General features: G+C 40.7%; 2 protein-coding genes across 2 annotated transcripts in view; one reads left to right on the plus strand and one right to left on the minus strand.

Moving 5' to 3' along the window:
• Nucleotides 1-3103: 3103 nt before the first annotated feature.
• NPC2 (NPC intracellular cholesterol transporter 2) lies at nt 3104-10212 on the plus strand. Its single transcript, XM_063290109.1, has 4 exons — nt 3104-3288; nt 7815-7922; nt 8578-8750; nt 9461-10212. Exons 1-4 carry the CDS (start codon nt 3195-3197, stop codon nt 9545-9547), a joined length of 462 nt encoding a protein of 153 aa, XP_063146179.1. The 5' UTR covers nt 3104-3194; the 3' UTR covers nt 9548-10212.
• A 551-nt stretch (nt 10213-10763) lies between these two features.
• Nucleotides 10764-14622, minus strand: part of LTBP2 (latent transforming growth factor beta binding protein 2) — a 113051-nt gene continuing 109192 nt past the window's right edge. Inside the window, exons 33-34 of the mRNA XM_063290102.1 lie at nt 12840-12989; nt 10764-11930 (exon numbers count right to left, since the gene is read on the minus strand). Of these exons, the coding sequence (XP_063146172.1) occupies nt 11767-11930; nt 12840-12989 (314 nt within the window). The 3' untranslated portion in view covers nt 10764-11766. The remainder of the gene's footprint in view (nt 11931-12839; nt 12990-14622) is intronic.

Raw genomic sequence — 14622 nt, forward strand, 5'->3', positions numbered from 1 at the left:
ACTATAATTTCTTGTGCAAATTCAGCCAATGATAAAGAAACCTTTGTCCCAACTTATCCCTGGCAGCTGCATCTCAAGTTTTCTGCTTTTTTTTCCAGAACATTTCTTAAGCTTGGTGCAAGCTCCCTCTGTCTAGGTGAAAGGGATATGCTGAACCTGCAAAGTGGAACGAAACTTAAAAATATGCTCTTTCTTGGTGATTTGATAAGGTCAAGGGAGGCATCTTTACGATGACCCTCAAATAATCTGGTTATTATATTTGTGATAAAGACAAGGCAAAAGGCCCATGTTCATCCAAACAAAGGAGCATTTCTAACCTTGTGAACTAAGCTAAAGGTTTTCAGATGCTAAACATTGGATGCAATGTCCAAATGATTGATTCAGGTCAACCAATGATTTAATGGGGACACTGCGTGGTCCAAATCCACTGAAAGTAGTTGAGCAAGAAACAGAACTGCAGTCGAACCACTCATTATGCAAACCTGCATCACTAGTAATTCCAGCCATGCAACTTCATTCCCTGGGTTGCTTTTAGCTGCACCATAGCAGACAGTATTGATGTGCCTTTATTACCAGAACATTTTCTTCAAGTGCCAATTTAACTTTATTATTTGTAGCAATCTCAAGAAGGAAAATTTCGTTGAGTCCATTGCAGTAAAAATAACAAATTCTTATATGGCTTTTGCGGAATGATGCGGTGAACTCCGTGTCATTAACATATAAGCCATAATACTTTCCCTACACTTTAAGATACCACAAATTGACTGATCAGCCACACATTTCTTTGCTTTTTCTCTACATTGATACATTTGACAGAGATTTCTACAAACTTCCTGTTCTGATGTGCTTGGAGGTTTCAGAGAATTCCAGGGAAGAGGGAATTTTTCTGTTCAAATAAAATGGCGTAACACAGCATATCTGAGGTATGTGCATTATCTTCCCTCCCCAACCATAGGACTGTAATCAACATGGCAGGAGGACCAACCAACCAAGGAGAATGTTCAGATACTCTAGCTCAGTATCAGTTTTGGAATGTATTAGTAGTGTGGAGATTCATGTGCTGCACTTTTCTTTTGGAAATTCATAGCTAAGTTTCCACCCTCTCTGAACAGAATTTCCCCTCACAAAACAAATGAAACAAAACCTGCCAGTTCCCTTTGCTTCATCTATTAACTTGATTGCTGTACAGTCTGAACAAAGTTGCAGGCTGTTTAAACTTTGTGCAGCCTTTGGGAAAGATATTTATACTACTTTGTAGTGTACACCCTATTGGAAACTCCAGCAGTAAGCCAAAAAGTGGTTTGCACGTTTATGGCTTAGTCACCTCTGTCAACTCAACTAGTGAGACATGTTAATAATCTATGGATTGTGTTGGGTTAATCCAGCCAACGATAATTTAGTCAGTAAATCCTGCTTAAGACAACCATGGATTATTGAATGAGAAAATTATATATGAAAGACCAATGAGAAATATGTACAAGGCACACACACTTTACAGGCAAAAGTCCCATATTTGACCCTGGCATCTCCAAACAGAACTGAGTTTACACACTGAAGTAGCCCAATTTTATTAATCAAGGAATAAACCAGTCGCCTGAGCTTAGAAATCAAACAGATTCTTGGGGTTTTGCTTTACATAGTACGTGAACCCATGTGTTGTAGTTTTTAAATCATGGTTTATATATAAATCATGGGTATACCACTTTTTTGGATTGGGGACCCATCTGGAATGTTGACTGTAAGTACTGGGGACACTCCCAAAATGGCTGCTGTGCTGGCAACAACTGATTGCAAAATATCAGGAGAATTTAAGCCTCAGGGATATTCTCTACGTTCCCAAGAACCTTTGTGGGGCATTTGTTGCAAATAAATTTTATGCTAGAGGGTATTGTTTTGCCTCATACCAGCTTTCTAGTTAATTTATTTTTTTTAAAAAGGTAATGGAACAGAGACCTTCATGGGCTTTAAGAGTTAGTCTGGGGGGATGCACCACTGCCCATTGGCATCATGTTCCACTCTCCTGGCTTACTGGTATCTGTGAACCCAGCCAACTACAGCTTGTTAAACAAAGCTTGGTTTAAGGTGACCTATGAATCCTGATTGTAGAAGGCAGTCTTCTGATTCCCTTTCATATTGGTCTAGCGATTCAAGAACACAGTCAGCAATGCATGCTAACAAAACTTCCTAATGTTTTTGTTATGGCTGAATTAACAGATGGAGCATTTCAGACATATTATTAGCTATCTGATGTCCACAACATGTAGCCTGTATGGTGGGGAAAACAAGAGCAGTGGTCCAACACATCAGTATGGCACCAGATTGAAGAACGCTGAAGTGTTTCATTGAGGAAATTGTTTATTTCACTCACTCCACCAAGATGTAAACTTGGATAGCTGCCATGCAACATGATGAGAGAAGCTGCTATTTTCTGACCTTTTGCCTATTCAAGCAGAAGTAGGAAGGGCACCATAGGTGCTTTTCTGCAGTACAGAAGGGGCACTCTCAAACCATCAGTCTTACACACTTCTCTTTCCTGGCTGTTCGCAGAATCCCCTCTTAAACGGCACTTGACTCCACTTTGTGGTGTTACTTTCCCACCTTCGTGCACCGTTCGGTAGCTCAAAAGACTCAGAAGTCCCAGTCAAGCTGACACAGAGTAATACAAACATATTACTTCACTGACACTGCAATCTATTTTGGCTTCAGTAAAACTTATGCCGAGCAGTTAGTGGCAGGATTAGCCCCCGCCGATGGCCTATTTTCTATCCAAGAAATCCCTTCTCAAAGGACCACAAGCGTTCTCAGGAGCCAGTGTGAAAACACACCCGGTTTTCTTCATCAGGAAACGCCTTGCAGCCACAGCCCCCGGCCAGCGGAGGAACGGAGCATCTCCTGGCTTCTGTGCCGCCTCACCTGACCGGCTGCGCAATCAACACGACTTTCGTTGGTGGACCAACAAGGTTAAGTCGCACCAACCTTGGCCGGCCCTTCAGCCCTAATCAGGCGCCAGCCAGAGAAGGTCAACACGTGGTGGGCTGGCGCGTAGGGCAGGCCGATCCCCATCAGGTGACTGTGTAAGGGCGGGCTCAGGCGCGGCTTCTTCTCACGTGATCCGGTCGCAAGCGCTTATTTTTCCGTCCGCTCAGCTCAGGATCTGGAGAAGTTTCTTGTTCTTTAGGTCTGCGCGACAGCGGATGAAACGAAGAGAAATGTTGGCTGTTACCCTGGCTTTGCTTCTGGCCGTCGGCTCCGGGGTGTTGGCCGAACCGCTTAAGTTCCTGGACTGTGGTGAGTAACCCTTTCCCGGGTGGCTCTTCTGGGTTCTCTGACTTCCAGCCCCACCCGACAGTTGCTGCTCCTTCTTCTGCTCCTCGGGATCACATGGTGTTGCAGTGGTTCCCCCGAACAGAGACTCTTCAGGTGGGTGATCTCTGCAGGCGGGTATGAAGGTGTTGAGCGAGAAGCCTTGTGCCTGACAGGCAGGGCAAGTGGCCACTGTCACGTTTTTCGGTTTGGGAGACTACCAGCCTGGTACTCCCAGGCAGCAGTAAAGAGACCGGCTCCCAAAGCGTCGAAGGAAACTAGGAGTCTGTTTCAGGGTTCGTGTTACTGTAGCAGGAGAGCTTATTCCAGGTGGGTCCACCTTTTTTCCATCATCCCCTATAAAGACATGTTCACAAGCCAGTTGGCCCCAACTTAGTGCTACCTGTTGGAGACTTCTTTTAGTCAGGAAGTACCAGTTCCATTGTGACAGTTGTGGTTCCGCTTTGGTTACTGCAGGCTGCTTGAAATGGTCTCTCAATTGTGACTTATTTTGCCTGCTATATGATAAATGATGTTAAATGTCATGTTCTAGAGGGTATGGAAGCAGAAGCTTGTTGTGGGAGTGACTATTGGCTGTGATAAGGAGGCCATAGGTTGGTTGTCTTCTGCATCGGTTAGGTTCACACCAGATACTAAAACCTAATGGACTTATTCAGATTTAGTGTGAACTTTGCCAGTTGCATCTTATTCAACACACTAAGAGCTCTGTTTGAGTCAATGTATGGTCAATGTAACCATTGTTTTTTCAGTTAATCCAGCTTTTTGGCTTTGCATGACCCACTGGATCATATGGACTGGCTTTGCACATCTTGCTAGACTAGCATGGCCTAGTTTTTTTCTCAGTGTGTCATGAACACAGTGATGATTTAGCAAACGGTAACTCAATGCGATGTGTAAACCTGATCATTCTCTTCTCAGAACAGCCTCTAGTGTAGCAAGTGGGCAACTGGTGCTCTGAGGTTGCAGTTGGATATGACAGTGGCAAGACCCAGTTACTGATTTTTCATTCTTGTAAAATGAAGTGATGGGGAAATTATTTACAGTGCAATATGAATGAATGGTAACTTCTCTTCCCCTTTTTTTCCTTAAGCCTGCTTCTCCCAAGTTTTAGTTTTTCTCTTACAGGAATTATTGCTGACCTTGGAGCCAAAATAGGAAAAATCCAGTTGGGTAGAATCCATTTAATGCAAGAAAAATCATTGGTAGACTTTTATGTATGAATCACTCATGAAGAGATAGAGATTCTGATTTTTTTAAGTTCAAGTTCAGAGCTATTATTTTATGTATCATTCTCATCTTCTAAGAACATGGTGTTTTTAATCTTTATTCATCTGTTGCCTAGGCTTAATGATAACGGTAGCTCAGACAGGTTTGACATTGGCATAGTTACCTGACTTGATATTTCCTAGCAAACATGAATGTATCAGAAGATATACTAGAATGTAACTTTAATGTATCAGAAAAAAGTTGCTGCTTTGATTGCAATGCAAGCCATCTGTTATCAAATTTTGAAACAGGATTACAAATAGCTAGTTTCCATGCCTTGAAGAACTTCTTTGTTCAGCTTCTACCGTAGGAACTGCATCTGAGATCATGAGGTCCATCACTGGATAGACTCCAGGAACCAAACTACAGTATTAGATTTTGTTGACTGGTGTTTTGGCAGGGAGTTATAGGGAGATTTTTCATATAGAAGATGAAAATTCTGAGCTGAGGATTAGAAGATAGCCTGTGGCAGAATGAATAATTGCTGTTTCGTCTCAGTTATAATTCCCAAACGCTCATTTCTGTTTCCTCCAACAGCCATTTTATATACAGTGTTTTGCACACAGACAATATATACATGCAGGAAAATCTCATGTGCAAAGCAGATTTGCATTTTTGCTAGGATTGCTAATACAGTTGCAGGTTTTTCTTTGAGGCTAGAGATATAGCCAGATTTAATTCATTTCAATGTAGTAGGCCATTTGCCATCCCTTTTTTGTATTCTAGCCTTGCCTACTTTTGAGAGTAGTGATCTTCAGCAGGCCATTCAAAGGCCAAGCACAGCTCTTAGCCTGAAAAAAGCTGTGCATTCTAATCTAAAGGAATAGTTCCCTATGCATCAAGCTTATACTGTATGTAGGGGTTGTGTTTGTGGGAGTTTTTCCTTCTGATTTTCTCCTATCCTAATATTCAGGAAGCGCTTATAGACCTGGCTATTATCCCAGGCTGTGGGGCAGCATGAAGGATAAGGTCTTCTTGATTGCTTCTTGATGTTCTGTAATTTTTTTCTTAATTGTAAGCCATTGAGACTAATCAGGAGTTAAGTAGCCTATAAATTGTATAAATAAAAATAAATAGGACATTTTTACATAAACTTTAGGGCTGCATCTGATCTTGCTAAAAGAACTACACTTACCTTTATCTGAGAGCTCAGGTGGTTTACATGAGATTTCCCCTAATTTAATAACCACCATAATAACCTTCTGAGGTAGTTTGGGCTGAGAATGACTGGCTCAAAGTCACCCAGTGAACTCCATGATTCCAGTTCAACATCTTAAAGATTATAATGTGCTGAGCTCAACCTTACTGAGTTCACTGGGACTAGACCTGCAAATTCCTAGATGTGACCGGCCTAATTTATTCTGTTCCTGAATGGGAAGACTTGAACATTCCCTGACAATTCAAATACAAATTCAGCAATTTCATGTTACAGCTGTATGCACAGCTGAGGCAGATGACTGATGCATCACTTCCTGTTTTTGTTATGAGGATAAAAGTCATATTCTGCAGGATGCAAAGGGCTGATTCAGATATTTCTTTCAGTTGCTGTGTGTGCTGGTTATCTTCAGGATGCAGTAAAGTGAAGATTAATTTGCTAACATTCACATCAAGTTAATCTCAATTCTCTCTCTGTTCTTTTCTTAGAATGTTAAAGCTCTTGTTCTAGGAACTGTCTTTCTTTATTGTTTGTAAGCACCATGATGGTATTGAACAAATCTACATATAAAAATCAGCATTTTGTACCATTCATATATCTAAGAAAGGGAACCTGAGCTGAGGTTAGGCCAATGAGAGGTATATAGATATAGCAGTAGGCATGGTTTCCAATGGCTGGGATCATTGAGGTCAAGGAAAAGATTTAGTTTTGATCCTAAAGATGTCCTCTTTTTCTTACTTATGAATTAATAGTTGCCATTAACTTGATCTGACAGTTTGGGGTGAGGTATCATCAATATGCTGATGATACCCAGCTTTCTATCTCCACCCCAGGCTGCCTGAGTGATACTGTGGATGTCCTGTCCCAGTGCCTGGCAGCTGTAAGGGCCTGGATGGGGTGCAATGGGCTTCGACTCAACCCGAGCAAGCCTGAGTGGCTTTGGGTATGTGGGCCTTCCAGTGACAAGCCTTTTCCATCATTGGTCCTGGACGGGGTTCTCATAGACTCACAGCTCCTGCTTGAAGAGCAGATAAGGGTCTACAGGGTTTACCAGGGAAGTCATCTTTTTTCTGTCAAATAATAGAAAATTTGTAAGAGAAAGGAAGATACCAGACTATTATATATTGTTAAATAGGTCAGTCCTGGTTGAATGGACAAAGCAAGGACCTTTACTTGACTGTGAATTTGTGGTCTTCCTGTTGATTTCAGAAAAACTTTTTTTTCCAAGCAGATTTTTAGCATTAGGGTTTACAATCAGATGAAGAAAGACCAAATTATGCAGCATCTAGCACCCCATTCTTCCCAACTGTGAAATGTACTCTGTGTCACTGAGTTCTTTCCTTCTGTATAAAATGGGAGCAGTCATTTGATCAGTCGAAGAATCACACTTCACATTTTCCTTTTGCAATTGTCCTGAATTTTTCAAGAAGCCATTGCCTCTTAAACAGGGTGGTATGGCAGAAATTAATTACATTGACCCCTAAAAGTTTTGTGTTCAGCAGGGAGGTACAATTCAAACTGATGAATAAGCTCCTGTACGTGTGTCTTTTAAATCTCTATAGTATTAGTGCTAATCTTCTGTGACAACTTGTTTCTAAAGCTACCCAGTTATTACAATGGTGTGATTTTAACAATGAAATTTATTTAAGATCATTTTTTAAAATATGCACTAGTTCAGGTGATAATGCCCTTGCAAGGTATGTGGATTATTTGTGCTGCTTATTTTAAGTAGTGCAATTTATTCTGCATTAATAAGATGACATGAACATGGGTGAAATGTGTTCTTCTCATTAACCTTTACCTCTTCCTGGTCAGGATTCATTCTCCGATAACTAAAAGGTTCCCTAAAGTTACTGGGTGCGATTTTGAATCATTTTTCTTGATTGCCTTCTGACTTTTTTGTTTATGCATTATGATCCTATCTTTTAAATTGATAAGCAAGTCTATCATAGATTAATAGCACTATATATGAATGTGTACATGTTTATAAGACCATGTCTGTTACTCTGGAATTTGACCAATGTTTTGCTCCAAAACTGTACTGTATGGTTCCATTCTTTCTGTATAGGTTCCAAAGATGGAAATATTTTGGAGGTTAATGTTACTCCCTGCCCTACAGAACCTTGCCTTCTCCACAAAGGAGTGGCTTACACTGTCAATGTCACATTTTCCAGTAGTAAGTATAACCTATTCATTTTGAACTCATTAAGATTAATTTTCCAATTGAAGCTTTTTCAGAATGTGTATTCAGCATTCAAAGTGGGGTTATTTTCATTACGCCAAATGTCTTATGCATGAAATGCTTTCATTTAAAATAGTTATATAAAAAGCACTTACATACAGAGCTATTTCACTGAGGATCATTATTATCAATCAGCTACATGTAGTTGTCATGGATTTTTGTCTATGAACCCCATGACAACTACAAGCATAACTTTACCAGGGATGATTGCCCATGTTTCTTTTGTTGTTGTTATTGTACATATACGTACATCTGGGAAATTGCAAATGGCTGTGATTTTCTAGTATATGCACAATGCAAAGTGAGAACAACCAGAGTTATTATATGCAGTAACTTAATGTAGTTTTCACTGGGTTTTATTTATGGAAGTGTTTTTTCTATAAGAACCTCAGAAAAGGGAAGTAAAACAGAAAATTTTTCATCAGTGAAACTTACTGATCTTCAGTGTTACAAACTATAGTTGGGTGAATGGGTAGGTAAGGCTGCAGTCTGGACATGGAACAGTGAGAACACTTTCTTACTGTGAAATGCAGTGTTGGTAACCTCTGTTCCCTGTCCTATTAAGATTAATCTAATTTTTCTTCTGCAGAAATTGACAGCCAAGGCAGCAAAGCAAAGGTGTATGGGGAAATGCTGCACGTAGATATTCCCTTCCCACTTGAAGAGTCTGATGGATGCAAGTCTGGGATCAAATGCCCTATTCAGAAGGACCATTCTTACAGCTACTTGAACAAGCTCCCAGTGAAGAGCGAGTACCCATCTGTGAGTTTCTTAATAGACTGATCCCTATGCTTGGAGTTGTTTTTCATGGTTCTTTTTATGAAATAGGATGCTCATGGTTGACCACTTGGTCCTAATTTGGCTGCCTTTGCAATGGGAATGTTTAATTCTGCAGAGATAGGATTCCAGTCCTCCAGCTAAAGACCATTAGCCCACAAATTTGTCTAAATTGTACTTTTTGTGAAAGTACAGTTTCTAAATTGTACAGATTGTGGAAGGTTTCATACAGTGCTTTCCCCATGAAACCTTCCTATATATAGGAGATCGGCATGTTGGGAGGAAAGTTCCCTTAGAGCAAGGAATTGTTTCTATAACATTCAGCCATATCTGCTCTCATCTGCCATCTGAAACGACACAGTCTATGTAGTCACGTAGCTCATTTTATTACGTATGTGCAAATGTGACTTCAGACCTCAGCTTGTTTTATCCCTCAGATAAAGGGATGTAAAATGTAACAATCTGTCCTAACAAATGTTCAAGGACATATCTTTATTCAGAGAGGAGGAAATTGCCATGTTGGCGAGGGAGTGATGCGTATGATCCTACATTCAAACATTTATGAGAAGGATCTGAAACCTATTTAAAGTTCAAGCTGATTCACATGTGGCATTTTTTAAAATTTCTCCTCCAATAACCCCAAATCATAGATGTCTGAGGATCAATTGTTCTCACTACTTTCCTTTCTTTTCTAGGTTAAACTCATTGTCAAGTGGGAGTTATATGATGACCAAGAGGGATTGTTATTCTGTTGGAAGATTCCTGTCCAAATTACCAGCTGAAAAAAAAAAACCACCTCGCCCTCAAAGATTATGGAGGATGGAAGGACTGGATTTGATAAAGAAGACTAAAATATTTTGCTGTACAAGGCATTTCCTGTTTCAGCCCCTAAACGATCTGTGCAATAATTGTTCTCGGAGTCAAAGCCTAGATGCAGAACCAAATGGATAGCCAGAATAAACAGTGGGTTGATGGATACCTTGCTGTAACTCAGGGCAAAGTTTCTTATAATAATTGAAAGAAAATGTGTATGGAGGATTTATGTTGCTTGATATGGAATACCTACCACAAAAATATTTTTTTCTTGTAAGAAAACTGACCAAGCAAAGATGATTGCTGTATTTCTATCTTTTCAGTGCCTCTTGTGGTCAGATACTGGCTGAAAATCTCCATCTGCTTTTCCCCTTAGTATCATGAGCTGAACTTTTTAGAATTGTGGTTGCCATCTGGAGCCAAAAGAAGACAGGATAGCCACCTTTTGTGACTAATTCTGTAGGGATTGTACTCTCAGAAGGAGCCAAACCAAATGGCACTTGATCTCTATGCAGAAATAATTTGTGTTAATCATTTTGCACTACCTTGTAACTCATTTAAAGTTGCTGTGGGATGTATTCCCAAATACAACTACTTTTTATAACTTTGTTTTTAATAAACCCTTAGAATCAAACTTCTTTCTGTCTTGTTTGATGATAGTGAAGCATTTATTTAGGATTAAAGATTCCCTCAAGCTGAACGTGACACCTGGTGATTACATGAACACATCCATGTAGTTTTCTTGGCAACAATACAGAAATGGTTTGCATTTCCTTCTCCTGAGATGTCCTTTCAACTTTTCAGACAAGCCTACAGCCCTAGAAAATTCTGCTGATCTTCCATCCAAGTGCTGACCAAGGCCAGCCCTCCTCAGCTTTTGGTACCAGCCAGAGTTTGCTAAGTATAGTATCCTAATACTCTAAAGAATGTCTTACGTGTGTGAGTGGTGATGTGGTGGACACTGCTGGGGCTGAAAGCCATACTGTCATATATGAGATAACTTTCATTTGCTCAATCTGTAAAAGTTTTTTTTTTCCCAAACTAGCCATCTCTCTTCTACTTGTTGAATCAGCAGGATCTGATTCCTAGCTGGTTCCTCCCAAGAGTTTCCAATTCTAAGCTTGGAAAGAGAAGGTAGAAACATTTATGACCAGCCACAGTCTGTACACCATTAGGCACAATTTTAAAAAAAACAATTTATTTAACATTGTGTTATATTTTTCCAATGGAAAGCACTGCAGAGATTACTTCTTAAAACTAAAGAGCTATAATCTTTCCCGCTTCCCGAAGTAACATTCCAGCAGTCACAGAAGGTGCAGTTGGATGTCCATGGCTTGTGGTGAACAGAGAGCCCAAAAGGGCCAATGAAGTCCAAGCCACAATCAGACTATAAGTAGTTGCTCTAACTCTGAGAATGGGGAACCTGTGTTCTGGGCTTGGGTATTGGGATACTGTGTCTTTTGCTTTGCTAGTAAGGATAACTTTAAGGGAAGGTTATATAGATTTTTGGCTGGATTCAGTGGGAAGCCAAATGTGTGTTACCTGTAGAATGGGAGTTTCCTTCAGCCATGGTAAAAAGAGGACATAATGCATTAGTAGCTGTGAGGCTGAGATGCCCATTTAGTACACAAAGCTGGAAGAACTCTATTTTTATGCCCCTGACCAACTATGGCAAATACAATTAGATTCTCAGACTATTTCTGAAAAGACTAGAGTAAGTATTTTAAGTAAAACTAGCAAGCAGCATTCTATGAATGGTAAAGAAATATAAGATGACATGGGATTAGTGAGAAATTAGTACAATAAAGGGAGGAAGCCTTGTGAGAATAATTCAGGGGGCAAAGTTTGTTCAGCCTATGATATGAACTGAGAAGCAAAAGAGATGAACAGAAAGGAGGGAGTGTACTGTTGTCCACCCAGTGCAGATTAGTAACAGAAGGTCAAAAATCTCCGATAAAAATGGAGTGACAGCTTTTTAAATGCACATACATGAGGGTTGGGCCCTGAGTGTTTACACTGGCTGAAATACTGTAATTCAACACAGGCATATGTTGAGTCCTTGCTTTCTGGGAAATAAAATATTTTAAAGCTGCTGAGATCCCTGAAACTATTTTCTGGCTGCACAGATCTCCAGTTCTTAAGGCAAATGGCTGAAAATGTTGCCTCCGTTTTATCACTTCTTTTGGAGTTATGCTGCCTCTGGATTTTGTGCAGTCTCTGGAATGCAGTGAGGCTCCATTAAAGCTGCACCGCCAGGTGAGCAGGTGCAGCGGTAAGAGCCCTCTGTGTTTTCACAGGTATTGCCGTTACAAAGAATCATAGAGGCATTTGCTGCTTCACACTCGTTGATATCTGATGGGGAGGGAAAAAAGAGAAAATGCTTTTCAAAATCAACAGAACAGAACTTTTCTCACATTCCTTTTGGCTTACAGGCTTAGACCTAAATTGAAAAAATGCTGAGTAAATATGAAAACAGCTACACTAAGCTCTGGTGCCATTCATCATCCTCTACACATCCCATTTATCTACTGGGATATAGATTCCTGGTAGGAAAGGCTGTGTTGTGCTGCCAGGGCAGGACTTGGACATAATAATCCAGGTCCTATTTAGCAGAAAGAGCCTGTACAGCAAACAAAGAAATATACATTCTGGAAGTAAACGAAGTAAGAACATTCTCTTCTTAAACAGAAGAGGGCTTACAGATCATTATGGTTGGGATCTATAAGTACATAATGTTGCTGCATGCAAACACCAAAAAAGATTTTAAACATAACAATGTTGTTATTTGTTTAGTTGCTTCCGACTCTTCGTGACTTCATGGACCAGCCCACGCCAGAGTCCTGTCGGTTGTCAACACCCCCAGCTCCCCCAGGGACGAGTCCGTCACCTCTACAATATCATCCATCCACCTTGCCCTTGGTCGGCCCCTCTTCCTTTTGCCCTCCACTCTCCCTAGCATCAGTATCTTCTCCAAGGTGTCCTGTCTTCTCATCATGTGGCCAAAGTATTTCAGTTTTGCCTTTAATATCATTCCCTCAAGTGAGCAGTCTGGCTTTATTTCCTGGAGGATGGACTGGTTGGATCTTCTTGCAGTCCAAGGCACTCTCAGAAGTTTCCTCCAACACCACAGTTAAAATCCCTCAATGAGAAGCTTAACATTTTAAAAAGCTGCACAGGCCTAATTAGTATCTCAGGTTTTTTGGCTCTTCGCTGTACTGTTTCTGCAAGATCTACCATATTTTCTTTCATGGAACTACTTACCCACACAGGCCATGAGCTTCAAATCTAACTGGAAGCCATCAAAGCAGTCACAAGTATAACCTTCCTGCACACGTACACAGCGTCCATTTTCACAACCATTAAGAATTCCACACTCTTCTGCTTGTAGCCCTTCAAAGTTGCTGTACTGCTCTGAAAAATGAAACAGTAAGTAGGGGAAAAAACAGTATAGAATAGGATAATCTTGAAGAAAGAATGCGAGAATGGTTCTTTCAAATGTATGTATGTACGTACGTATGTACGTATATTAAAGGCAAGCATGGACCTTTGGAAAGACTTCATAACTTTTTTTTTTTTTTTTCTGTTTTCCTCTTTGGGCAATGACCTTTATAACATTAAGGATTCTTTTTACTTTAATATTAAAGCCCTAAATCTGTAAACAAACTAACAAAAAGGAAAGAGGCATTTCTTTCCATTGGCCCTGCGTTCTCAGCTGGCACCTACTCTTTCTTATCACATTAATCCAATTAAGAAGACTTGCATATGAAAGGAAGGATTACAAGGGGAAATCAGAGAGGCTTGCAACTGCATGATCCAGCAAGTGATATACATAGTCTCTTCACTTGGATGAGCACAACTGGCTCTGTGGAATTAGCCATTACAGAACTTCTCTTTGGATGTCAGAAGAATCTAGCTTGAGTACCTGGTTGAAACAAAGATTTTCTTGCATTTTTGGCCAATCTCTGGACCTGTTCTGGCATCCAACTTTTGTTGTTGTTTATTCATTTAGTTGCTTCCGACTCTTCGTGACTTCATGGACCAGCCCACGCCAGAGCTTCCTGTCGGTCATCAACACCCCCAGCTCCCCCAGGGACGAGTCCGTCACCTCTACAATATCATCCATCCACCTTGCCCTTGGTCGGCCCCTCTTCCTTTTGCCCTCCACTCTCCCTAGCATCAGCATCTTCTCTAGGGTGTCCTGTCTTCTCATTAGGTGGCCAAAGTATTTCAGTTTTGCCTTTAATATCATTTCCTCAAGTGAGCAGTCTGGCTTGATTTCCTGGAGGATGGACTGGTTTGATCTTCTTGCAGTCCAAGGCACTCTCAGAATTTTCCTCCAACACCACAGTTCCAAAGCATCGATCTTCCTTCTCTCAGCCTTCCTTATGGTCCAGCTCTCGCAGCCATATGTTACTACGGGGAACACCATTGCTTTAACTATGCGGACCTTTGTTGTCAGTGTGATGCCTCTGCTCTTAACTATTTTATCGAGATTGGTCATTGCTCTTCTCCCAAGGATTAAGCGTCTTCTGATTTCCTGACTGCAGTCAGCATCTGCAGTCATCTTCGCACCTAGAAATACAAAGTCTAACACTGCTTCTACATTTTCTCCCTCTATTTGCCAGTTATCAATCAAGCTGGTTGCCATAATCGTGGTTTTTTTGAGATTTAGCTGCAAGCCAGCTTTTGCACTTTCTTCTTTCACCATCATAAGGCTCCTCAGTTCCTCTTTGCTTTCAGCCATCAAAGTGGTATCATCTGCATATCTGAGATTATTAATGTTTCTTCCAGCGATTTTAACTCCAGCCTTGGATTCCTCAAGCCCAGCATGTCGCAAGATGTGTTCTGCGTACAAGTTGAATAGGTAGGGTGAGAGGATACAGCCCTGCCGTACTCCTTTCCCAATCTTAAACCAGTCCATTGTTCCGTGGTCTGTTCTTACTGTTGCTACTTGGTCGTTATACAGATTCTTCAGGAGGCAGACAAGATGACTTGGTATCCCCATACCACTAAGAACTTGCCACAATTTGTTATGGTCCACACA

The sequence above is a fragment of the Candoia aspera genome, chromosome 1 (genome assembly GCF_035149785.1).
Source record: "Candoia aspera isolate rCanAsp1 chromosome 1, rCanAsp1.hap2, whole genome shotgun sequence".
NCBI lineage: Eukaryota > Metazoa > Chordata > Lepidosauria > Squamata > Boidae > Candoia > Candoia aspera.